Source organism: Hibiscus syriacus, unplaced genomic scaffold, assembly GCF_006381635.1.
Source record: "Hibiscus syriacus cultivar Baekdansim isolate YM2019G1 unplaced genomic scaffold, ASM638163v2 tig00110467_pilon, whole genome shotgun sequence".
Lineage (NCBI taxonomy): Eukaryota > Viridiplantae > Streptophyta > Magnoliopsida > Malvales > Malvaceae > Hibiscus > Hibiscus syriacus.
In genome coordinates, this window is record NW_024062749.1 from 8,278 (window position 1) to 35,133 (window position 26,856).

General features: G+C 34.9%; 3 protein-coding genes and 2 pseudogenes across 3 annotated transcripts; 3 read left to right on the forward strand and 2 right to left on the reverse strand.

Annotated features, from left to right (window-relative positions):
• The first annotated feature begins 1,052 nt into the window (after window positions 1-1,052).
• On the forward strand, window positions 1,053-1,935 carry LOC120127476 (histidine-containing phosphotransfer protein 5-like). Its single transcript, XM_039145391.1, has 4 exons — window positions 1,053-1,163; window positions 1,393-1,523; window positions 1,607-1,678; window positions 1,860-1,935. The coding sequence occupies exons 1-4, from the start codon at window positions 1,101-1,103 to the stop codon at window positions 1,933-1,935; spliced, it is 342 nt and encodes a 113-aa protein (XP_039001322.1). The 5' UTR covers window positions 1,053-1,100.
• Window positions 1,936-3,804: 1,869 nt separating this feature from the next.
• On the forward strand, window positions 3,805-5,433 carry LOC120127475 (probably inactive leucine-rich repeat receptor-like protein kinase IMK2). The gene has a single exon (XM_039145390.1). It carries the CDS (start codon window positions 4,247-4,249, stop codon window positions 5,387-5,389), a length of 1,143 nt encoding a protein of 380 aa, XP_039001321.1. The 5' UTR covers window positions 3,805-4,246; the 3' UTR covers window positions 5,390-5,433.
• Window positions 5,434-8,957: 3,524 nt separating this feature from the next.
• Window positions 8,958-13,986, reverse strand: LOC120127478 (annotated as a pseudogene).
• Window positions 13,987-19,123: 5,137 nt separating this feature from the next.
• On the forward strand, window positions 19,124-20,239 carry LOC120127261 (SOSS complex subunit B homolog). Its single transcript, XM_039145211.1, has 2 exons — window positions 19,124-19,679; window positions 19,780-20,239. Exon 2 carries the CDS (start codon window positions 19,781-19,783, stop codon window positions 20,192-20,194), a length of 414 nt encoding a protein of 137 aa, XP_039001142.1. The 5' UTR covers window positions 19,124-19,679; window position 19,780; the 3' UTR covers window positions 20,195-20,239.
• Window positions 20,240-22,937: 2,698 nt separating this feature from the next.
• LOC120127260 lies at window positions 22,938-24,165 on the reverse strand (annotated as a pseudogene).
• Between the last annotated feature and the right edge of the window lie 2,691 nt (window positions 24,166-26,856).

Genomic DNA, 26,856 nt, shown 5'->3' on the forward strand with positions numbered 1-26,856 from the left:
TAGTTACTATTAATAAATAATTTTAAACGCTTTTAGAATATTTTGCTGGAGTGATCATCTAGTATATATTAAAAGCAAAGGTAGAAAAAAAGATACATTCATTTCTTCCTTAATATTTTAAAATATAATATTATTTTTAATAAATAGATAAACTATTTGGTCACCCATTTTTAGGGAGTTTGATCATTTATATAAATATATATATATCTTTTTATTTACAGTCGTCGAATAATATTTTAATTTCAGTCACATAATTGTTAAATCAATTAAGTCTAAATCAATACATTGATATTAGTTTAGAAGATCCTCTTAATAAGAGTCCGACGTCAACACATACCCAGTATATCAAATTAGAATTTTTTTATATTGTTGATAAAATAATTTTGAAGGTAAACTAACTTTAGAATTAATTATAAATATATTTATATATTATAAATTATAATATTAATTAACAATATAATGACCAAATGTAAATATTTCTTAATAATAGTGATTAAAATTAAGAAAAAAATATTTGAGATCAAAGTACAAGTGTCTTAAAAATTAGATGAGTGTCGCTGTAATTTATCTTAATTTGTATAAATTGTATTTGAACATACTACATTGTATTTATCCAGATTAATAAAAAAATTAACCATGAATAAATTACATGGACGCAAGATGAATAGAATTGAAGAACATAAACTAAATTTATAACTTACATAAAATTTAATATAATATAAAGATTAATGATAGAATACCTTTTGTTTATGTAAAGAAATATGACTGTCTAGATTTTAGTAAACAAAGGTCTTTGTCTGGGAGAGTGGGGTTAGTTTAAAACAAAGAGCGAAGCACTGAGAGAGGAATCAATCCACCCGTTGTTCTTGTTTATTGTTACAGATAAATTTTGTTAACGTTACAGTATAAAAACAGTAAAGAATTTTTTTTTGGTAAGTCAATTAATTCTGACTTTCCTTAATCTCCTCAATAACTGCTATATATTTTGATTTCATAAGCCATGGTGGAGCGTCAATTTCAGCTTCCTCTGTTGTTCTTTGGCCTAATTCAAGTTATTAAACAAAGCTCCTTCCTTCTTTCGAAGAAACAGGAAAGTCACCATGGATATTGTCAATCAGTTGCAGAGACAGTTCATTGACCATTCCACATCGCTGCATCGTGAGGTACAATTTCTTTCTTTTATGTTCTTTTGATTCGTTTTTAGATTTTTACCAAAAGATTTGATGTTTTCAACAGAATCTCGGATGGGGTGGAAATATTTCTGCGAAATTATTTGTTTTAAGGGGAAATGCCAAATCCAGTGGGGTCTTATCAGATTTGTTTTCCCTGGTAAAAAACAAAAATGAAAAGTTTGGGTTTTTGTTCTTACTTATTGTCCCATCATTTGTTCAGGGATTTGTGGATGGTCAATTTACTGAACTCCAAAAGCTGCAAGATGAAAACAGCCCAGAGTTTGTCGTCGAGGTTGTCTCTCTTTTCTTTGAAGATTCTGAGAAGCTTCTTAACAATATGGCCAGAGCACTGTGAGTTTGTCTTACTTCGTCTCCTTCCTTCCTATTCTAAGTGTTTCTTTTCTGGGATCTAATTTTCATGGTTTTTACTTCAGTGAGCAAACACAAGGTGTTGATTTCAAGCAAGTAGATGCTAGTGTTCATCAGCTTAAGGGTAGTAGTTCCAGGTATTATACACATCTCCTTTTGACTTTTCATATTGATTTTGTTTTTTTTCAATTGTGAATATTCAATCTGGATGCCTGGGAAAATCAAATTGTTTTTCACTGCTTCATGTGGAGAGTTGGATTTGTATTTGCTGATGTCTGTGCCAAAAGTTCTTATGTGTTTCTGTCTCTGTGGTAATAGCATAGGTGCAATTAGAGTTAAGAATGCATGCATCGCCTTTCGAAGCTTTTGTGAGGCCCAAAACCGTGAAGGGTGAGTTCTCGACTCGAGATTTCTCGATATATCTGTTACGGTCGTACTCTGGCATGTATGCTGCTTTGAGATACTTAAACATGTTCACTTCCATCATAGATTGTTAAGTTCTTTATGATTGTTTAATGGATTAAAATCAAGTTCAACAAGTCTTTTCCCCCCCTTCATTTCTGGTTGTTCTTGCTTGTTGTTCACGCATTTCACTCTGTAATGTGTGATAAAGATGACTCCTTTTATGCATCTTGCGGGATGCCTGCAACAGGTGTTTGAGATGCCTGCAACAAGTCACTCATGAATACTCCCTACTGAAGAATAAGCTTCAACCTTATTCAGGGTAATGCAATCTAGTTTCTCCCTGCACTGCATTGATAATCTATTAATCGATTTTCATTTTCTTAATGCGTATATTTCACCGGGAAAATGAGCGTAGGTGCTCGTTTGTTTCATATCAAGTTCGTCTGTTTCTCCCCCCTAACTGTAGTTTTAACTGGAGCCATCCTGTTTCCATCTTTCAGCTTGAGCAACAGATCCTTGCAGCTGGTGGATCGATTCCGGTAGCGAAATAAATAACATTTTTATCATCCTCGTGGTGAAACAAAGAAAGAACGAATGGCCGATGTTGCCGATACCTTTTCTTTATGAAGTCGATGTTAAATTATCAAATAATTTTACATGGATTCGTGTCTAAAACCCATATGAGGTAAGAATAATGTCGCGAATACACATTTTTCAAGCTTTGTGCTGCGTAAGCTTATATATAAGTTTTCTCTGTCGTTCAACGTTTGAGCATTTCATGTTACTTTGATCAAACGCTAGAAGATGTTACTGGTCGGAATTCAGTTCGGTCGGTTTTATAACAACCTTCAAGAGATGATTGTTATGTGTAGGATTCAAATCTTAATATCCGTTACCACTTTCTCCGATCGCAGCTATTGTCGAACGTGACCGAGAGTTTAAACCCTGTCTTCATGTTGTGTGTAGACCTCGTGACATCATTAAATGGTTGCGTTAACCTAAAGGATGTGGGGGTATATGAAAAAGGGTTTACTATATTATACAAGGTCTGGTGCGGTTAATGTTTCCTCGAGTTTATAATATGAGATTAATGCATTCTCATGATCAATTTATCATTTTCTTTAAAACATGAAACGTGAGATACTCGAACTCGAAAATCCTTTTACTATCTACTTTATAACTCCATGATGAAAAATGGAACGCACATGATGATTGGTGTTGCTGGGTTTCTTTGTTGTTACTTTTGGTGCATTCCATTTCTCTGCACGCACCTCCATTGCTACATTCCTTGGGGACCAACAAAAACCATTATCAAGTCTACATTTGTGGTTCGAGTGAATGTTTTTATAACTTTTTTAGATAATGTAAATTGTATTTATAATTTTAAAAGTCATAATGTCTCGAAATATTTTTAAAATTCTCTTAAAGATAAAAAATAAAATTTTAAAATCAATACTCCTATAATATAACGCCAATGGTTAAACATTTTCATCAATTACGCAAAATATAATGCTTTAAAAATTTATTCTAAAAGTGTGAGATTACCTCGTAGTATAATTTGAAGAGTATTTTTTACTCTATTTAGCTTCATTCTCAAACAGCCTTGCGTTAGGTTTGATCAATTAGATGAAAATTTATGAATTTTATTGATGACGTGTCATATCCTAGCTGAACATTGCCACCCTGTGTCCAGTCGCGTGATCCCTGCCTCTATCACCCACCGCCCCTACTTGCTGACCTGTCTCCTGGAACTAACCCTCTGCCTTCCATGTAGGTTTGGACAACCGTCTACCCCACAAATCCAGCTAATAAAGCAATAAAACCAAACATTAACAATATTCCGTTCATAACAAAAAAAAACTAATAATAATAATAAAAAACATTTCCGGTTTCATTCAGTGTTAAAACTAGAAAGTCCGCCGTCAACGCTGCTCTATGCATCTTCTCTAAGAAGCCATTATCAAAAAGCTCAATATCATCCACCATTGCTTCTTCTTCAAGCCAGTCTTTGTTTTCTTCATTATATAAATATAATGTGTGATGCTGATAGTTTCTCCATTAAAGGCTTTCACGTTTGTATCCCCACGAGAAACCGGTAGTCTTCTCTCACGAAAAAGCTTCATTTGCCAACTCAAAAGCCTTACCTTTTTGTTCTTTTATAACACCCTACTTCAATGCCCATTCCCCAGCATCGCTGCTTCACTGGGAAACTCGGGTCTTCTTTGATTCATCGTTTCAATGGCTAAACAAGGAAGAATGCATGTGGGTTCTTATGCTCTGTTATTGGTTGCTCTGTTTCAATGTGGATTCTTGGGTTTGCGATTTTAGACCCAGTTGATTTCTTGGCTTTACAGTCCATTAGAAAGTCTCTCCATGACTTACCCGGATCTAATTTTTTGGCTTCCTGGGATTTTACTTCCGATCCTTGTAACTTCGCCGGCGTTTACTGTGAGTCCGATAGAGTAGTGGCTCTTAATCTCGGTGATCCTCGGGCTGGTTCGCCGGGTTTAACCGGGAGGATAGATTCGGCCATTGGGAAACTATCTGCTCTCGTCGAGTTATCCATTGTTCCAGGTCGGATCTATGGGTCGTTGCCGGTGTCAATCTCGCAATTGAAGGGACTGCGTTTTCTTGCGATCAGCAGGAACTTCATCTCCGGGAATATTCCGGCGACTCTGGGACAACTGAGGAGCCTTAAAACTCTTGATCTCAGCTACAATCAGCTCACCGGAGGAATCCCTCGCTCCATCGAAACATTGCCGGAGCTCACCAACGTTATTCTTTGCCACAACCATCTCTCCGGTACAATCCCACCGTTTTGTTCCCACGTCCTAACCCGACTGGACCTCAAACACAATGCCCTCTCCGGTTCGCTAACTCCGAACTCCCTCCCTGCTTCCCTCCAGTCCCTCTCACTCTCCTGGAACCAGCTGACCGGACCGGTAGACAAGCTTCTATCCCGGCTCAACAAATTAAATTACCTAGACTTAAGCTTGAACCGATTCACAGGTCCCATCCCGGGCCGTTTGTTCTCATTTACAATCACGAACCTTCAGCTGGAACGGAACTTGTTCTCCGGTCCAGTCCAACCCGCCTATCAAGTAACGATACCGACCGTCGATCTCAGCCACAACATATTGTCGGGTCACATATCACCGATGTTCTCGACCGTACAAAATCTTTACTTGAACAATAACCAGTTCACTGGTAAGGTCCCAGCCAGCTTTGTGGACCGGTTATTATCGGCCAGCATACGGATACTTTATCTGCAACATAACTATTTGACCGGAATTGAGATTAATCCGACGGCGGAGATTCCTCTGAGGAGTTCGATATGTTTACAGTATAATTGCATGGTGCCGCCCGTTCAGACGGCTTGCCCATTGAAGGCGGGTAAAGAGAAGACTAGGCCTTCTTCCCAGTGCAACAAACGGAAAGGATAAGATTGGTAATTCCAACGATCTTGCCGAGGGAACTTCTGGAAAAATGGGATTATTAGCATACAATTATTTTTATTTACGGGGGTGATTTTGTGGGTAAATGTTGAAATAAAGAGAGTTTATTGTTGTTAATACATTACAATTTAAAACTAGAATTTCAACTCGAAATTTTGATAAATTTTATTACAAATAAAAAACATTAAAGTCATTAAAATTTTCTTTTTATTATGTTAATATTAATACCAATCAAGATAAATATGAATTTATATATATGCATCTGTATTATGTTGTCTTTCATGTGTGGGAGGTGGGGTAGAAAAAAAGGTATAACTAAAACGAACGGTTCATGAGTTGTAGCAGCTTTCCATTTGCACGAGCTTGGCGAAAAAGAAAACACAACAATCATGCCCAAAACATAGATGGAATACATATCATCATTGGCATTGGCATTGGGAGTTGGGGCCAGCCTAGCAACACCAATGAACTTGTATTTGCAGCTCTACTTTTCACAACTCCAAGTATTTCATTCACCATGCATTTACCTAAAAACAGTAATCCAAATAGATAATATTAGGCTCTAAAAGTTTATTTTAAAACACACTAAAATTCAAGTCTTTACTCCAACAAACTTAGCTATTATTAATCTTGGAATAGAAGTGGTCCTAATAGGTTACTTATGCATTTGTCCTCTTCATAGTGAGAACCAACAAAACAAAATAAGATTAATTAGGCTTGGTTAACATTTATAATAATATTACAGTTTCTAGGCACATGGAGTATAGCAGCAAATATTAGCATCTAAAACTCAAAATTTAACCTATTTATTTATCCTAGTTAAAGGACTACACCTGCCTTCATGTTATTAATTAAAATTTTATTTAAATTTATGTATACATACTTATTATTATTTTGACTACATTCAAGCTTAAATATAAAAAAATGAATCGAATCTAACATAATTCACGTACACTCGTAATGTATTTTTTTTTTTGATAAACTGCATACCACTACTAAGTCTTGTCGTTTTCCTTTCAATTCTTTCCTATGTGATTTGGGACAAACGATACCTAAAAGTCTTGTAACTTTGCCTCTTAGATATGGTTTCATGTGCATAATAATCTTAAAAATAAAAAAGGCATGGAAATACACTGTAAAAATATTATAGTATGGTATTAAGTAGATGGTGGACCATCACATTTATTTACCCAAGAAAGAGATGAGAAAGAGTTCATAGACAATGACAATGCAAAAATCTGAAAATTTGAGCATGGATTGTGAGGGCTGATGTTGTTCATCAATTTAGCTATATATATACACTATAACAATTGAAATTTTTTAAATTTTCTTTCTTTCAAAACACTCATTTTTCAATCTAAATTGTTAAAAACAATGTTAAACTACCCATAATAGTGGCACTCATATTCTTTGTCACCTAATAATAATTATGATGTTGGGGGGTGCAATTGTTAAGTACAAATATCTCTTTTGATTAAGTAGGGGGCGCATTTACTTAACTGACACCTTTTGTCTGTAATATTTTTTTTTAACATCCGTTGACCAATATTTCTCGAAGTAGTATCATTTGGCTGACGTGGCGTAAAAGCGCATCCCCGGGGACGAGCTTTCTCGGGATTCTAATGACTTGGATGCCACGTGTGGAAGGCGCATCCCCGGGGACGCGCCTTCCATTAAATGTCATAAATGCCTCCATCCGTTTTTCCCCAACTACCCCTCCTCCTTCCTTATATAAACCCCCTCAACCCTCCCTCATTCTTCATACCAAAATCATCTTCTCCTCTCTTATATAACTCAAATTCTCCAACAAATTAAAAGTAAAACTAAATTGATAAAATATGTAATTATTGAAGATTAAATGTGTAATTATACTAATTTTATTAACTTATGCATCAATATTTTCTTTAAATATTGATAACAAATGACTAGATTGATAACATTTAAATAATTAACTGATAAAATTAATAGATCGATAATAAAAAAACACTTTACATAACATATTAATTATTTATAATAATAATAAAAATAAAATCTTTATTATTAAAAGAAATACCAACGTGGTATATAACTCAGCAGAACCCAAATGGAAGGAGCGTCCCTAGGAATGCGCCTTCCACACGTGGCATCCGAGTCATCAGAATCCCGTGAAAGCGCGTCCCTGGGGATGCGCCTTTGCTCCACGTCAGCAAAAGGGTGCTACTTCGAAAAATATTAGTCAACGAATGTTAAAAAAAATATTACAGATAAAAGATGTCAGTTAAGTAAATACGCCAAGTAGGGGCTCTTATGTCTTACATGTTCCCTCATCATTTTAGGGTCCCTATTGATTTTCGTGTTTCGATCTCATAAAAAAATAAGGGATAATTTTTAAACACATAAAATTTTAAAATTTTATTTAAAATATATCAAATTTCTTACAATTCGGTCTAATACATATTTATAATAGTACGTTGGATTTTATAATTTGTATTGTATGCATAGTGGGTATTACTTTATTCAAAGTACATAGTATGTCTTATTCCATTGGAGAGTGTGGGGCTGACTTTAGCTTATATCCAAGAAGTTATATATTTAAAATTGAATTTAATGAACTAATTTGGTTACATTGAAACCCCTAAGGGCATCTCCAACGCTGCGCTGCATTAGAGATTTTCTCCAAAGTAGAGATGAGAAAGCTCTCCAACCTTGTGCCACTTCCATCGCTACAGTAGAGTATTGCTACAGTACCACGCTAGATGTAGCGCGGTACTGTAGCTCATGCTAAATTTAGGTTTTTTTTTAACTTAAAATATATTAAATTATAAGATATATAAAAATATATTAAAATTAGATAAATAATCATACTATTTTTTTTGTAATTTTTCGTATTTTTTTATATTTTTTCTGATTTTTTATCCGTAAAATTAATATTATAATAGTTAAATATTGTGAATAAGGCAGAGTTAGTGGTAACATAGAGATAGCGCTGGAGATGAATTGTTGTTTCATCTCTAGAGTATAGATAGAGATACAATAGAGTAGAGATGAGGACTGAAAATGACCTAAATAACTTAATATTAATATACTAATAGAGAATGACGAGGCATTGTTTTCCAAGGAATTAAAAGTTAAAACGACATGTGCCCCATCAACATGTATTGAGGAATTCCCCAATGCATGGCTTAATCCACCGTCCAAGGTTTAGGTTTTCATGCGTTTCTCATACGCTGATTAGATAGCACATAATAGTAAAGAAAGAAGATATGGGGTATCAACTTTTTTCCATGGGTGTTTTTTTTATACAATTGTGGCTTCTTTATGTTGTGTAAAGTCTTTGATTCTGTCAGCTACTTAACCCTGAAAATCTTGGGAAAAAGCAACTCCAAATTCTTTTGATGGATTGGTAGGCCATCTTTCCAAATAACTTAATCGAAAATTTGAAGGTGTTCAATGACGATTCACACTTTTTGATTTAAGTAAAGAGCTATTGGAGTTGAACATGAAGACATCGACAGATTAGATGACAATTCATCATTTCTGATTTAGATCGAAAGTTGTAGGATAATGATGGAAGTGAAGTATATGTGAATGAGCCAAACTTAAATGGGCCTAGAAGCTGGAAGGAATTGACATTAGTGGGTGAAGCACTGAGATTTAGCCGTTTCTCTGCAGAAGTTTGCATGCATGGAATGTAAGCCCCACCCCCATTGTTTGTTTCCTAAGGGCACCCTTAAGAAATTGAGAGGCATACAGCATTACACCATGAACCAACAAACCGAAACAGCTAGCATTTCATTACGGTTCCATCTTATGCTTTCCTTCTGTCTTTTTACTCGAACTCATCGGTGTAGTCGACCACAATTCTAGAAAACACAAACCTGTCATCGTCGCTGCAGTTTACTCCGGTCGAATCTATGTTGTAATGAGACACATGAACAAACTTACACGGAGAGTTGTATTGTTTATTTATGTACGGCTAGAGTTTTCGTTAAACAATTACACCTTATTCAATACTAATTAAAATATTGTGTATGTCGTATGATTATAGCTTACAGATGTTACGGATTGTCTTCAATAGTAATATTGCCTCCGGACTCTCTTCTTGTTCGTAGAGACCAGTGCTTCTTTACCAGGAAATTCCCACTTAACCATGTCCCCGTCCCAAGAAGAGCTGACCAACATAGGGTAGCTCGGGTGCCAACTACAGTCTCTTACTGGTGATGTATGGTGCTTCAGTACTGCAACTTGGGCTCCTGTTACCTGTAATAAGATAGAACCGTGTTATTACCCTCAAGAAAACAGAATTTCATTGTATAGCACTCCCCGCCCGTATTTAGTTTTCATGCAATGGCTTAGTACATTATGCTGACGTATAATATACATTCATTTTGTCAGCATAATCACTCGCTGATGGCATCTTTATCAGATGGCAACAGACATCTTTAACGAACATTGCAACTATAGTCGATAAGTGCAAAACTCGGTAACAAATTGAATCCAATAAAGAGCATCACAGTAATATACAGAAATGAATATCAATTTTGGTTACTTACTACATCATAAATATAAACCCGGGAATCATGAGATCCGGTGTAAATGTACTTTTGGCCCGTGCTGCAACAAAACATTCGAGAAATCAATGACATGTTAATAAATACTTTAACACAGAGATGAAGGAAAATATCTTGCTAATTTGCTAATATATGAAGCAAACAGAAAATAAGAGCACTCACCTGTGTTCGGGGGAAAAATAACAGCGAATAAGAGTACGCAAGACCGAGTGACCCTTATAAGTAGCCACAGATTGGTCACACGGGTGTTTCAAATCTCTGGCCTGTGGTGGGTAGTCCATCCATCTGTAATCCCATTCGTAATTCCTAAACCCTAAGTTGCTGCAATAACATATAAAATGTTTTTTAGCTATAGCTTCAAACTATCGCCGAAATTCAAATCGATAAATAAATAAAGTTGTGTTAAATAGCATACACACATGACATATGCATGCAGAGAAAATCTAAAGTATGCGCTTGGGAAACCGAAGAAAGGCATACCAGGAGGTATTGGAGGACATTTTTCTGATATCCCAAAGCTTTATAGTCTGATCTTTACCATTTGATATGAAATAACGACCATCTCCACGACTGTCGATAAATGTAATACCTTCTAGATGTCCCATCAAGACTCCTGCAGGCTTATCTTTTGCAATGAAGCAACGTCTATCCCACACCTAACAAAATCAAAATAATATCATCCTTTACTTAATCAAAAGCGAAAATACGGCATATCTACATCCCAAGCTTACAGTACCGTGCTCAGGCTTTCTTGAATTTACCTTGCAGAGATTATCGTCACTCCCAGAATATATCAAATTACCACTTTCGTCGGCAAAAGTTACTGTGTTAACATCAGCCTGCAAGATGAAATAGGAATCAACTTTAGGTCCCCTGAAAATAAAGTATTTTCTAGCTCATGCAACATTTGGGAGCTTAAATGACAGACGTCTAAGGCAAGAGCTAACTTAGATACAACCACAAGTCGGCAGGGGCAACCAATACAAGAGAAAAATAATAATACGAGAAAACAAGTATCCGTTCTCCGTTAAATATTATTCTCGAGGAAGCCAAATGTTCAACTTCCACACATTTTATTATTAAGTCACACATTTGATAGGGATAAAATGATGATTGGGATAAATCAACAATACCAATGATAAAATAATTATAAAACGACAAGCTTATCATGTTGAGAATACACAAGCAGTGAACCCACAGTGTGTGCCACAATTCGAAGGGAAAGCTTGTTTGATTCGAGATCATAAACATATATTGAGTTGTCACTGCTTCCAGCTACAAGTTCTCGTCCGTCGGTTGAAAATTTCACAGAGAATAATCCGAAAGAATACCCTCTATAGTCATGAGAAACAAAGTCCAATCCTTCATGGATCTCCTGAAAAACATTACAAGTCCAAAAGTGTGACCAAAAAAATTGTTGGGAAAAATAATGCTTAGATGAATATACTAGACACCCACAATCAGAAAATTTCATGTTGTTCACCTTCTATATATGTGTGCATGTGTGTATGTGTTCGTATTAGTCATGAATCGACACGAGTCTTTTATGTGAAACCACTAACTAATAGCCATCCTAATTTCAAACGATTACAAAGGAAAGCATTTTACCGTGACATTTGCAAGGGATTCTGTGGTGGCAGACCCGACATTAACAATATGAACTATAGGTGACATGCTGGTATAAACCTGAAATAAAGGAATATAAATTTGATTAGGATATCTGCAAAAACAATAAAACATTTGAGGCCATTTAGAACAAGCCTTTCACTTACCAGATGCAAACAATTTTGACTGTAAAAAATCAACAAGTATTAAAACATTCATTCTGTATTTAGAGTTGGAAAGAAACTAGTCCACGTTAAAGCCTTAATTTCGTATCTTATAAATCATTACAAAAATGATTTGCTCAAACAATGATGGTTGCTTTTCAATTTAAGAGTCTTTTTCCATCTTTATTCCTTGGCATTTTTAATCTTCCCCATTATTTGTGCTTTTTAGAATTGTAGGTTGACATTAGGTAACCAAAGAAACAAACCGAGAAGCCAGGGTAACACAGATTATCACCCTAGTTATAGGTAATAAATCCATTACAAGAAAACTTGAACGTGAAACCAACAGATAACCGAATCAAAGCAGGCACAGATGCATGTACAGATGTGCAGACAAATCAATTACGTGGACTACAAACTCTGTGTAGGCAGTGGATGCTTCTTGCCTTCTTCTGCGCAACTTCATTCAATAAGATCCTATATTTATTCCTTTTTAGAACACAAAACAAGGATCGGGACATCAGAGACTAAAGTTTCATCTGATAGTTTTTTTTCATTTCCCATAGAGAGTAAGACCACGACATCCTATAAGATACACTAATTTGGTTGGCATTCAAAAACTATCCGCTACCACTTACCATGGAAAACCATTGTTTGTAACAAAAGCTGAAGTGCTAGTAGAATACTAAAAAGTTCAAGAAAACGACAATGCAAACTGAGATGCTTTTTATTGATTTGGAGCTTGAAATGCACTATCTTAGCCACAATGTTCCCTGCAGAAGAAATGTCAACTATAATAGTTTTCGAAATGTTCTAGTTCACGGGAAGGAATACACTTAAACATGTTAAAATTAGAAGGGGGAGTTTATTCCGGCACTATATTCCCTTAACATCAGAAATTTTGCTGAAAATAATGAGTAAAAGAAACTCAATTGAAATTAACCATTTCTAATACGAACTCACAACATGGCGCTGATCTGGAGAAAGGGATGTGTCAGTAACTGTCCAGCGTAAACTCTTAGCAAGAATGTTCTTCTGAACTTTCCAGCCTCTATCTACGTCGTATATTCTAATATTGCTTCCCTGAAACCAAACATTTGCAATCAAATTAAATCAAACCTATAGTCCAATCAAATTAAATTAAATCAAATATAAGGAAAGGAAGAAATACCTGAAACCCAGCAACAAACAGAGAACCATCGGCTGAAAATTGAGAACATAGGCCCGGCTGGTCGTTTGGTCCACAAGCCAAGGGCCATTTACAGGCAAATACCTGCTAAGCATGTGACAACGATCTCTGGATGAGAATCTTCCTCTTCCCGAATAGTTTCCTTCTCGACCTGCCAACATCCTCACTGGTGAAACGGGTAATTGCTGCTTTCCAGGCACGAGTCGACGAAGCTGATCAGGAGGTCCTGATCTGAGGTTTGTAAGCTGCGCAATCTCATCATCGACTTTATGCAATGATCTGTTGGACCTATTACTGCTACCAGCTTCATTGATGGCATTACCACCATCGAACAACTCGGATTCTATATCCAGCCTACTCATGGCGTACCCCATTTCATCAACGGCAACCCCAGTGGCTGAAACAAACATGCTTTTAATATAAAATCAATGCCAATATTTTCTAATGAATAATGCATACACATCTGATAACCCTTCGAGCCAAATAACAGTTTTTGGGTTCCTAACAGGTCAAACCTGAAAAAAAAAACAAAAACAAAGAAACAGATAGAAATTGGGTATATCAAAGTTTTAAGAACTCAAAACAATGAAAACAATTAGTTTTTTAATTAGCTTAAAAATCACATATAATCTCAGTCTACCACCATAAATATATTGATAAGCTTGAACGCTAAACCCAGATCCTAAAACAAGCCAAAACGTAGACTTTCTTCTTCAGTTACCCAGAATATGTTATATCAACCACAAAGTCAAACTGTTTGCACAGAACGTAAGACTTACAAAACAAAGATTCGATCGTCAAATAAAAAGTAAACCCAATATAACAGCAAGGAAGACAGCTGATTACTAAGTGAAAGATTAGAAACGCAAACTGTCGAAAAAATCATTAACTAAGAGAGTTGGAAAGTGGACAAGAGACGAGTAAAGGTTACCTTCTTTTAGTTCTGTTGGAGATTCCTGAAAGTGTTTAGCCGCTGCTGAAATTCGTTCAGAGAAGGAGTTTGCCTGCAAATTTATGTCAATAGTTTGATTTTAGTTTTCGGGGTTATGAAATTTGGGGTTGTTGATGATTGGAACATGTTGAACTTTGAACTTGTTATGTTTGTCGTCAAAGTTTTTAACTCTGTTTCTTCATGGTGGGTAGATTAAGGGTAAAAGTTCTATCGTATCTCTCTATTGTAGGAATGATTCAATTTAGTCCCTATATTAGTAAACTCTTAAATTAAGAAATTATTTCAATTAAACCCTCGAATTAAGAAATTAAATCAATAAAACACTTTGATTAAATTTTATTATCATTTTTTAACAGTTTACATATGTATAATATTATTATCATGTAATATATAATAAATTTTGTCTTGTGGAGTATTGTGGGTTTTTTTTATATATTAGTCATGAAGATAACGGGTTGGTTGATAGCAACTTAGAACCTCACATTGACTTTAGTGTGGCTTAAAATAACTTGCCAATCTTGTAAATGTGGCACATGCACACCCACGTCCATATATCTTCCTTTAAATTTATGCATATAGAGTAATATCTTGAAAGAGATGTATTATTAGGTACTTTAATCACATACTAATTTAAACTTTATTTTTCAAAATATAAGTTATCCCATGACTGAAAGTTGGGGAGATTAGAGTTATGTTTATAGAGTAGATATGCTATTTTGGATTGGAGGTTCAAGCTTTTGCCTTTTCAGCCTTTCCGGCCAATGCTTTGATCCCAAATCATTAAGGCCTGGCCATGTGATGGAGTTGGCTTTTCCATTTCCCTTGTTATCATTATAAATCACACGCGGATTATACGTCATCGAAAAATATTATGTGTTTAAATACATTTAAATTTATGATTTTTAAATTATTATAACAACAATGAGCTGTACAAGATAAGACTTAATCAATGAAGGCAATTTTGTTTTCCAATCTGATGGCATCGACCATTTGAGTTTTACTTTTACCAATACCAGCTGCTAAAACCTCTCCATTGGTTGATCTTGAGATGGATAAAGTTCGTCAGTACAATCAGATCAAACTGTTAACTTCTCAATAGATAATATTAGTTAAACTTAAAATAACATATTCTTTAGAGTTTGTGTCTCAGTTCTGCTCCATCCGGTTTGAAAATTTTGTAATGTAATATATTTGATGAAGAAATACACTAAGAGAAAAAAAAAAGGAGATCTGTAATGGATGTAAAGACTTCAAAATCGATTTGGTCAAAAGTGTGGGATAGGATCTCACGATATAGTATAGTCTTATCCATCTAGGGTTACTGTGTTCGTGCAAATATAAACATATATGCCAAAGATTTCAATATTATATGGTTTACAGTACTATCGTAAAATTTATCGTCGAATTATAGTAAAATTTTCTCATTTATTTGTGATTTTTTTATATAATTTTCTGTGTTCTTGTTTTTCTTTGTTCTTGTTTTGCAATAGTTTATTCAACGTTATTTGTAATAATATTAATTATATAAAAAATACATATATAAGAAAAGTAAATTTGTATTTAAAAAATATATTCCTTCCCTATATTAATTTATCTATTTTTAGAAATAAAATATTGATTTATAAAAAATCTAAAAAAAAATTAAATAAGATACGCAAGAGATTATTGAACTATATTAAAATGATATCTTTGATAACAAACTTTCAAAATAATTATAGAAATATTATTATAATTTATTAAATTATTATTAAACTTACCAAAATATTACAAGATATTTTTTTGAATAAGCTGAAGTGATTACAATATATTGTTTGTAATAATTTTCTAATATTTAAAAGTTTATTAATAAATTTTTTTTAATTTAACTCAATAATTTTTTATATATACTTTACTTATAAATTTTATTTAATTTTCACTCGAGATGTAAGTGTGGGATTGAGATTTTGTTAAATAATAATAAATGTCAAATTAAATGGTCCCTAAATAAATAAAAGAACGAATTTAGGGTAAAGAAGAAACATATTCAGGTGTGGACAGGGAAGGGTTTGAAGTCGGCCGCTGAACCGAGTAAATTATTCATGAGATTGGTTTGAAAGCTGTTTGAATTATTCGTGGAGCGGTAGGTTTGGGAGGCCGCTGAACAGAGTAAATTGTCACACGATGTTGGCTACAATAATCTGACAGGAGGAATTATCATTCAGTTTTGCCTATTCCTCCAGCTGATCGGTTTAGGAAATCCCACGAAGAGAGGTAAAAAAAGCGCACCAGGAGTTTGTAAAAAAGGCTAAATGACTTGCATCTGTATTTACTTTGTTCTTTTTTTTATTATTATTTATGGATTTGGGTTACTTGTATGATTGCAGAATGGTACCTCTGGAAGCAATTGTGCCGGCAGCTCAAAACAATATAAACACTCAATTCATATTATCAGAGAAAGGCAAGACAACGTGGGATGGTCAAAATAAGATGTGTGTCCGCTCTTGGGTACTATAAAATGGGTGCGGATATGTGTGCAAGTATATATAATTGAACAAGTAATAAAGTGATAAGTAGAGTATCGTCTCCACAGGAAATTGGGAAAATCAAATAGATTTCTCAATGCACTTTACTTTGTCACCTAAGTAAAGTTAGTGATAGTATATACAAATGATAATGTTGTGGTAAAATAGAATGACTGGTGTGAAAATGGAATGATAGTAATGTGGTAGCAAATGGATATGTCGTAGTAAATTAAAATGTAATGCAAGCAAACAAATGTAAATGCTAAGGCAAAATAAAAATGCAAATACTAGATTTAATATATAGGACTTTAACTTTCTCACACGACAAGCAGTTATGGGAATGAGCGATGGGAGTCACTAGAAAACCTAAGTCTATTTCTCTGAATGGTATTTCCTTTATGTTTACCTTGCCCGACAGAGTCTACTGAAGTGCCCTATGCTATCTCTAGTAAGGGACTCAACAGATTAAAGATGCCTTGGTAAGTCCGATTGGCGTAAACCCTTGCAGTGATCCTATTGGTTCAGATAACAAGATATGTATCGGCAATACCTTTTTGCGGCAACATTAACATCTAACCTATCGGTTATGCTCAACTCTTTTTAGTCGAATAAAATCATATCCTTATCTCTAAGGTAGATTAAGCCTAGTTACTACCTAGAACCCGTTGTTTATGTAGTTCATCCCTAGTTTCTCTCGAAGACTAAAGATATTTTTCCAAGGTATTCTCTCGAACCCAATGAACCTCCTAAGGAAAGGCTACTCTCGTAGCTCCTACAACCTTAAGGCTTTACGTCTTATAAACAAAACAGAATAACGCATAACAAAGTAACCATTCATTAAAATAAAAACTTAAACATTCAAGTGAACTCCCACCAAATATGATTAGTTCATGGGGCTCGAAATAAACAAGTTCAAGACAAGTTCCATTCGTTCTTTACAGCCCAATAACAAAATATGAAAGCAAATAACTAAGGAGAATAGATAAAGCCTTCGACGTGCACTGCTCAATGCTCCTCTCGGTCACCAAGAACTGCTCCCATCGGACTGGCTCCTCTTGAATGCTCAGAACGCCACTCCCTTCTGCTAGTCAAGGAGAAATGCCACGGCAAGACGGATTGACTGAGAGAGTTGAGACCTTCTCACTCTAACTTTTTAAACTCAAATCAGTGTGGAACTAAAAATCTTTTTCATTTTGGCTTCATCCTCTATGTATAAGGAGAGAAAAACCCTAGGAATTGGTGTTGAAATTCCTAGGATACCCCAACTTTGCTTGATTCTCGTGAGGATTGGGCAGTGGTCCAGCATGGGCATCTGAAAATGGCTCATACTGGGTGGTTGGCTGAGCACCTGACATCTGCAGCAGGGCAGCATGGTGCAGCATGGGCGGCATGGTGCAGCATGGCATTTGCAGTGCTAATCTAGGTGGATTTCTCGCTCTTGGTGAAAATGGGAGACAACTGGCTTCAAAAATATCTTCTAACACTTTGCTCGCTTTTGAAATGCCAACCCAACTCGGCATTTTAATTATGCTCAGCAGTCTCCTTATGTCACGGCATTTCCCTTTCTCCTTTCCTTGCTCTCAATTCCAGCACATCATTAGACAAACACCTTCCCCATAAGGCAGTACTGATGACGAATTAAAATGCCGCGGCAAACCGAATTCCACCACATACAACTAAATGCTTCTAAATGCATCTATATGGTTCTAAATGAGCTCTTAGACATTCAATAACTTAAGTGAAAATGTCCTAAAATGTGACATTTTTACGGAGTTATCAATGTGCTTGGCACTTGTGGCGGACAAGACAACAACAATTCACTTGCAACTTTGGGGTGAGGAGTGTGATGCATTCGAGGCAGGTGGCATTATTAGAATGGAGAACAGCATTTTCTCCTACAACAAGAACAATTTGGTGTTGCGAGCAGGCAAGAGAGGGAGGATAGAGAAACTGGGAGAGTTCACCATGGAATTTGTTGAAACTCCCAATTTGAGCGAGATCAAATGGGTTTCTGATTCTAACAATTCCAACAAGTACGTTCGACACACTGCCATTTCCCCGCATTCACGTATCTTCCCCCCAATTCACTAGCTTTTATTTCTTTATGGGGTGTCTTTATGTTCCCATGAAATTCCAAATATTTTGTCATTAAGGCTTCGGCACTACCGGGATCCATCGGCACGACGGTCGTGTTGTCACTAAGGCTTCGGCATTGAGACTTCAAGAAAGCTGCATTAAGTTGCATTCAACGAAGGATCTTGATCTCCTCTTCCAGTAAAGTTGTATAGCCTGTTGCTGAAGGTATTGCAGTGACCTACTCCAATCGTATGAGCGCCTGCGTTCAGCGTTCAGTTAGCACTCAATTCAATCATATAATTTGTTTAATCAGAGTAGAGATATGAACAAACTGCTTCATGCATAATTAATCATACAAAAAACTCTCACTATGTTCAATGATGACTTTCCTAAATTCATGGTTAAATGAAATTTCTCATGTTGTTTTTAAAGTTTTTATTAAACTAAAAATTTACAAACTCTGCACTTCAAAACACTCTTTATCTACAAACTCTTGTGAAAAAAAGAAAAGAAAATCTGTTTACCTCCCCAAAGCGTTGATCATCATGCACGTCAGCACCAAACAAAACTTAGTGCGACCTTATGGCCCACCACTAACAAAACCTTATCCTACACGGTTTAGATCAACGGGTCAGATCTTCTACCACACGCGAAGTGCTTCATTCCACCTAGACAGACCGGCTCAATTACCGGTTCCGTCTCCGTAATTTCAGGCTCCATCGATATTGATTCACCATCAATCATCATCCGGCGGCAAACGAGACCTAATGTCGCTGTTCCTAGGCGGCGAAGGCTCCACTTCAATAATGTGTGGTTCACGTACTCTGCCGTTTGACCCAAAAATAGCACACAACTTGGAAACCAACCGCTTCTCTTTCTTCTTCTTTTCTCTTTAACTGCTACGACGTCGTCCGGGTTTTGGCACTTCTTTTTGAGTGAGCGACTCCGGTCTCACCTCGATCTCACTCTTCCCATACAAGAAACCTTAGGCGAAGACGGTTCAACAACTGGCGGATCCGATTTAACAGAACCGGGACGTTTAGGAAACAATACAGTATTTCCAGGCTTAGCTTGCTTCCTGTTCTTCGCTTCAATAAAGCAAGATTTCTGTGGTTTCGGTAATCCGAAGATAAAGGCTTTAGATTTTCTAACGGGAAAGCGTTGAGAATTGGAGTCCGAGTTCAAATTAGGATTAAGATCGGTAGAGTTGGAAGCAGAGTTAAAAAAAAAACGCGCACCAGGTGATTGAAAAAATGGCTAAATGACTTACATCTGTATTTACTTTGTTCTCTTTGTTCTCTTTTTCTTTTTTATGGATTTGGGTTACTTGTATAATTACAGGATGGTACCTCTGGAAGCGATTGTGCCGGCAGCTCAAAACAATATAAACACTCAATTCATATTATTAGAGAAAGGCAAGACAACGTGGGATGCTCAAAATAAGATGTGCTTGGCGCTTGTGGCGGACAAGACAGCATCAGTTCACTTGCAACTCTGGGGTGAGGAGTGTGATGCATTTGAGGCAGGTGACATTATTAGAATGGAGAACGGCATTTTCTCCTACAACAAGAACAATTTGGTGTTGCGAGCAGGCAAGAGAGGCAAGATAGAGAAACTGGGAGAGTTCACCATGGAATTTGTTGAAACTCCCAATTTGAGCGAGATCAAATGGGTTCCTGATCCTAACAATTCCAACAAGTACGTTCGACACACTGTCATTTCCCCGCATTCACGTATCTTCCCCCCAATTCACTAGCTTTTATTTCTTTATGGGGTGTCTTTATGTTCCCATGAAATTCCAAATATTTTGTCATTTGTGTGGGTAGCTGAGTCATGCCAGCTTTGAATCTAAAACTAAAATGTTATGTTAAGTAGGTGTGCTAAAATGTAATTGGAAATCAACTCAACTTGCTAACTAGATTCTCCGCCAAAACAATGATTAAATGGAAGAGACTTTTAATTACAAAGATTAAATCAAAATTATTTATTTATTAAAAACGACCACATAGAACGGACATAACCAAGCTTATCGTGGAAGCAATTGCGCTGTGTTCTGGCATTGAAATGGCTCATGAGAACGGATGGTCTGCTGTCGACGTGGAGAGTGACTCCTTAGCGGTGGTCAACAAACTCCTCTCCCCCAATCTGGACTTATCTGTTGCGGGCTACCATCTCCAGCATGCTCGATCTATTCTAAGGAGTGAAGAGAGCTTCAGTGTTAAATATGTTCCTCGTACTGTAAACCGAGCTGCCCATGAGCATGCAAAATGGGCTTTGTCGTGTACCTCTCCAACGTGATTCGTTTACGAACACCCTGAATGTATCTCCAATGTGGTTGTACTGGATGCTTTAAATTTAGATTAATGAATGAATGTTTTTCCTAAAAAAAAATAATACATTATTACGGTGAAAGGATGACCGTACCTCGTATTTTTTGTGCTGAACTTAGGAGTTCAAAGAATAAGAATTTCTTTATTACCTAGATTATTGAGGTGTGTGCTGTGTTTATAAACTTAAATATTAAATAAATTGTTTTTTCTATTTGAAGTTTAAATATAAAAAATGATTTTTTTTACTAAATTAATATATGCGAGAAACAATGAAACTTCATAATCTACTCAAAATATAATTAAGAATTGACCCGTCATTTCCGTGACTTGTATATAATAAGTCCACCATTAAACTTGGAAACGCATTAGGTCCAAGAAATTAAATGTAACCAAAGCTTAAGGCTAGAGGCCTACCAAAATCAATAAAGCTGTTAGTAAGTCTGTACAGATTTAGTGATCTTTTATGTTTTTTAGCGTCGTATTTAGGGACGTATATTAGACCTAGATGCTTCTCTTTTGATTCAATTTAATCTTATAAAATTATATATATATATTTTTTAAAAATAACTAAGTTTAGATCAAATTTTTGTAGGCTTAATACAAAAATAAATACAAAAATTATGTCTCGAAAAACGTTTTAGTGTCTAAAGAATTTTTCGTTAAAAATAAGTGTCTAACGTTTTCTCCGTTACAATTTTAGATGTCCGAGTGTTAACCGTTGTTAAAAACTCCCGTTAAATGACATGTGTTATATCCTGGTAATTTTAAAAAATTTTATTTAAAAAATATATTTAAACAAAACCAATTTTTTTCAAATCTTAAAAAAACCCAAAACTTTTAAAACATTAATTTTAATTCATTTGCCACAGCCGGCCACCACCAACACTATAAATCGGTCGAAAATCCAACGGCGTGTGACTGGTCAACCACCCACGACGAAAATCCCCATACTTTCGCAACCAACAAACACTAAATCCCCTATATTTATAAATTCATTCAAAACCCTAAAAATGATAGCTTTCATTTACACTATTTTTTGGTGTTCAATTGGATGCGAAAGTATGAGAGTTTTGGTTATGGTGATTGGTCGGTCACACATCGTTGGGTGTTCGGCCAATTAACGGCGTTGGTGGTGGCAGACGTTGGCAAAGAGATTAAAATTAAAATTTTAAAAGTTATGGAGAGCTTTTTAGGATTTGAAAAATTTTAAGGTTATTTTTTAAATATAAATTTTTATTTTAAATAAAAATTCTCAAAATTTCCAAAACGTTACACGTGTCACTTAACGGATATTTTTAACTCGATTAACGGACATACACTTAAAATGATAATAGAGAAAACTTAAACACTTATTTTTAACGAAAAATTCTTTATACACTAAAACGTTTTTCAAAGTATGATTTAGACACTTATTTTTGTATTAAACCATTTTTATATAATAAAAATAAATTGAGATTAAATTTAAGTTAAAAGATACTTAATCCCATCGGACTAAAAAAACATGTTAATAACAAATCACACACTATATAAACACATACACATATGACTAAAACTAAAAGTTGAACAAATATTAAATTACAATTGAAATTTTGTCTAAACGCTAACCTTTATTTTAAAACCCCAAAGATATTATTCTAAACACCCCTGAAACCTCAAGGAAAACCCATTGTAGCCCCTCACCATTCCTCGTCTCGCTCAATGCCTTTGCCATCTTGTCACGTCCAGGGATGGCTCAGGGGGAATGGAACGGGTGAATTAGCTCCCTAAAATTTTCAAAATTCAATATAATTTAAATATTTGTTTATATTTTTATTAAAAATTTATTTTCGTTCATAGAATTTTGTAAAATAATATTCTCTTAAAATTTTATGAGTTCATTCTCTAACAAAATTTTACGTTCATTTCTGGCCAATCCCTAAACACCATTTCTCCATGAAAATAAATATCAAATCAAACAGATTTTAAATTATAAAGATTAAATCAAAATATTTATTTATTAAAAACGACCGGACAGACTAAAATATGACTACACGGAGCATATGAAATCAAACAGTAATGGTTGCTCTATGAGTAACCAGATCTTCTCTTGTCTAATAACAATAACAACACAGTATTACGATGAAATAAAGAATACAGAGTCGGTCCGTTCAGAGTTTTTTCCCCCAGAAATTAATTAACAACGAAACACTTCTTCCTAATTTCTCCAGCATTCCCTGTGAGAACTCCAACGGCTTCCATCTTCTTCATTGACTTTGCAAACTCCTTGAAGAATTTCTCCTCGTCAAGCAACTTGTGGACGATGTGGCTCGAAACGTTGTTCGTCAAGAGTGCGGCATCAGACTGAAACAGGCCTTTGTGTTGCTTAACCGTGAAGTAATAGTTATTATCGAATTTCAGCGCACTACCGGGAACCATCGGCACGACGGTCGTGTTGTCACTAAGGCTTCGGCATTGAGACTTCAAGAAAGCTGCATAAGTTGCATTCAACGAAGGATCTTGATCTCCACTTCCAGTAAAGTTGTATAGCCTGTTTCTGAAGGTATTGCAGTGACCTACTCCAATCGTATGAGCGCATGCGTTCAACGTTCTGTTAGCACTCCGTACATCGTTAATCTACGGTGAATGATAAACTTTCCGTTATATTTTCGAATTATTTGTACCTGATAAGGCCACTAAGTCTGGTCATTGAGGCCTTGTTTAGCAAAACTTTGTTGGAGGATGGTATAGTTGGAGAAAGGAGAAGGAAGTTTAACCAGCGCCTCGGAACTTCGCGACACTTACCGTCTCTTCTACCGGTATAAACTTCCCACTATGGTTTTCCGAACTGCAAGTAATTAAATTGTTGAATGCTTTCATTTAATCAAAATAAACATGGTTTTGATTTAACTTACTTTGTAAGAAACTGCATCCCTAGCAGTCAAGGGCAGAATATCAGCACAAGATACTACGTTCGGACATTTCTTCTCAACTTTCGCTTTTATACCGTCGATGACTTCGAACCCAGACAGGCAGACACCGTTTGGTTTGGAATCGCTTCTTTCTCGGCAGTGTTGTTAGCCGTCGAGTTCAACAGGACCGAACCATCGCAACCCTGATTTCCCCCCCGATTAACATGTAAACGTACGCGAGCATTTATGATTTAATTTAACAATTTGCAATGTACAATAAACATTACAGAACGCCTTACCCTAACAAAACAGTCATGAAAATGCATTCTCAGGAACTTTGCAGGCAACATGGGATCGTTGGCAACATATTGCTCAGTAGTATTCTTGATTATTATCTCCGCATCATGACATTTATGCCTGTAAAAATTCTTCTTAAGGCCACTTCCATGGCAGCTCCCGACAACTCCGGAAACCACCATGCAAAGCAAAATGAAACCCTGGTTTCTCATCTTGTAGATGTAGTAATTCTAGTTGAATCCGGCAATGCCATTTGTGAAACAAGTTCGGCCGTATTTATACTCGTCCTCTTGGAATCTTTCGTAGCTAGGATCTCCAGCAAATGTGTATTTTAGTGATATATTTTAACATTACAGTTACAAAATTATATAAAAAGTCAGCTCTACAGACGTGTATACAAGTTAGATATGAAATTAATGAGGGTTTATATTTTTAAGAATTAGCCCCTCTACTTTTAGAATTCTAAAAATTTAAAAATAAACAAATAAAAGAGTGTTTATATGAATACATAAAATATAAACAAAATTATAATCACTATTAACTATTATTTAACGTTTTTTCTGTAAATGTAGGGTGAATATACCCTTTGATAAGAGAGACTCATATCTCTGCATACGCGATGGTTGAATCAATGACTTCAAGGGATAATAACAAATCTTTTAACCATTGAAATCTTTTGTTTCATGCAATTATTATTTAACATTTAATCAGGCTTATTGTTTAGGGAATATGATTTTGGAAAATCATATGATCAATTCTGGTTATTTTACTATTAAATGTCTTATTTAAGGTTTAGTTTTTCAGATTTTAAGGTTCAAGGTTAAATATATTAATCTATCATTTATGGGTAATTTAAGTGGTATATATAAAATAAATATTTAAAAAAAGTAATTTAATAAAATAATATTTATAAAATATGAAAATTTAATTAGATTAAAAGAATATATAGATTATTTAAACAACTTTTTATAAAAACCTAGTTTTTCTTTCCATTGGTGTGTTGTTTATCCCTTTTCTTTTTTCCGTTTTGTTGATCGACAACAGTACCAACTTTAATGTTTGTTGTTAACTGCCGGTATTCTTCATTGTCCGTTTACAATAAGCCTGCTTATATGACATATTTTCATATGTTTTTATGGCACATCTTCTTCTGCCTTTTGGCATGTCATTCGTTTGTTTGACCGTTTTTCAGTTATTTTTTTCTAAGGATTGATTTGACATCCCATGACTGATCAAGATGGCGTTTATCTGATATTTTGATGATCTTCTCTGCTTTGGACTCTGGGATTAAATTTGAAAAACCGACTTGTGTTCGTAGATAGCTTTTTACGTTGCTCGAGTTTGATTTACAGTTTATCGATAGTATTTCGATAACTTGATTCCCTTTCGTAGTTATGTGACATAAAGTTGTTAGTTTTTGTTTCAATGATTTTAAAAAATTATCTTAATTGTGTGCTTAATTTATGATTATTATTATAAATCTTTATTGTAATTTAATATTTTTCCGAACAAAATTAATTAGATTAAAAAATTAAATAATCTATAATTTAAATGAAAAAAATCTAAATCATTTAACCATTTGAAAATTATTATTTGATACACATATTTATGTTAGGATTTACGAAGCTCAAATTGGCAACTGAAAATGAGCCAAGAGAGGTGAATTGACAAATTGTGTTTAGGGAGTAAGGAGAAAGAAAAGATAAACTCTTTTGCACAATGATTTATAGTGGTTCGACTTCTCAACTAAGCCTACATCCACTACCTAAGCTCCTCACTTAGGATTTTCCAACAAATCCACTAATTTGTTCTTTCTTTTTCAAGGATAAAGAGACAACCTTTACAAACTCCCTAGCTTTTCAAATGTTTAGCTAGAACCAAGACCCCTTTACAAAAGGAAAAAGATGTAAACAAATAAACCTCTAAAAAGGAAGGTGTTTACAAATTAAAGCTCACAAAAACACAAATATTTACAAGAGAATAAAAATAAAGAGTGAAAAGCTATTCTCTTGTATTTGATTGCTTGGATAGGTGTTCTAACCCATTTTCAAGTATCTTGAACTTGGATTTATATGTCGGAGAGTTTGTGGTCGTTTCTAGCCGTTGGGGATGGAATTTCGTGCAAAATAAAGCTGCCCAGTACAGGGAGTATCGATAATCCTTTTATGGGTATCGGTATTTCCTTTATTATTTTTAAATAAAACTAGTCGTTTCTAGTCGTTGGGCCTGACGGTATCGATACTATCCTTCATGGTATTGATACTACTATGTAAAGTAGTATCGGTACTCCTTTAGGTATCGATATCTATTTTGTATTATGGAATTTGAGCAAGCTGGTAGTATCGATACTACCTAGAGAGTATCGATACTTCTCTTACCTAGGGTATTTGTACCACATGAACATCATCAGTACTGTTCATATAGTATCGATACTGTAAGAACAATATCGGTACTTTATACGTGAAAAACTTGTTTTTGCTTAAATTCTAGTTTGTTGGACTTTGAATTATTTTTCAAAACTTTGAACAAATTCAATTAAGTCCAAAAATATTTTGCTTTAATTTGTTATATAAAAATATTAATTATAACAAATGGTTCAACAATTTATATAATATATTTATTTTAATCTCAAATACTAAAATTTAAAACTCTGAACCCTAAATTTTAAAATAAGATTCATAAACTTTTAAAAATATAGAATTATAGGATTATTTTTCCCTTTAAATGTTATATTTACCCCTTCTCGTCATGTGACAATTTCCAAACCCTAAACCACTGCTGCCACGTTTGATCACCAATATTTTCCGTTAGTGATGGTGGTTTTAGCCTTGGTCCAGTTGGCAGTACGCAGTTGCCTGTGCCATTGTTCTCGTACCTAATATGTTTTAAATTATTTATTAATT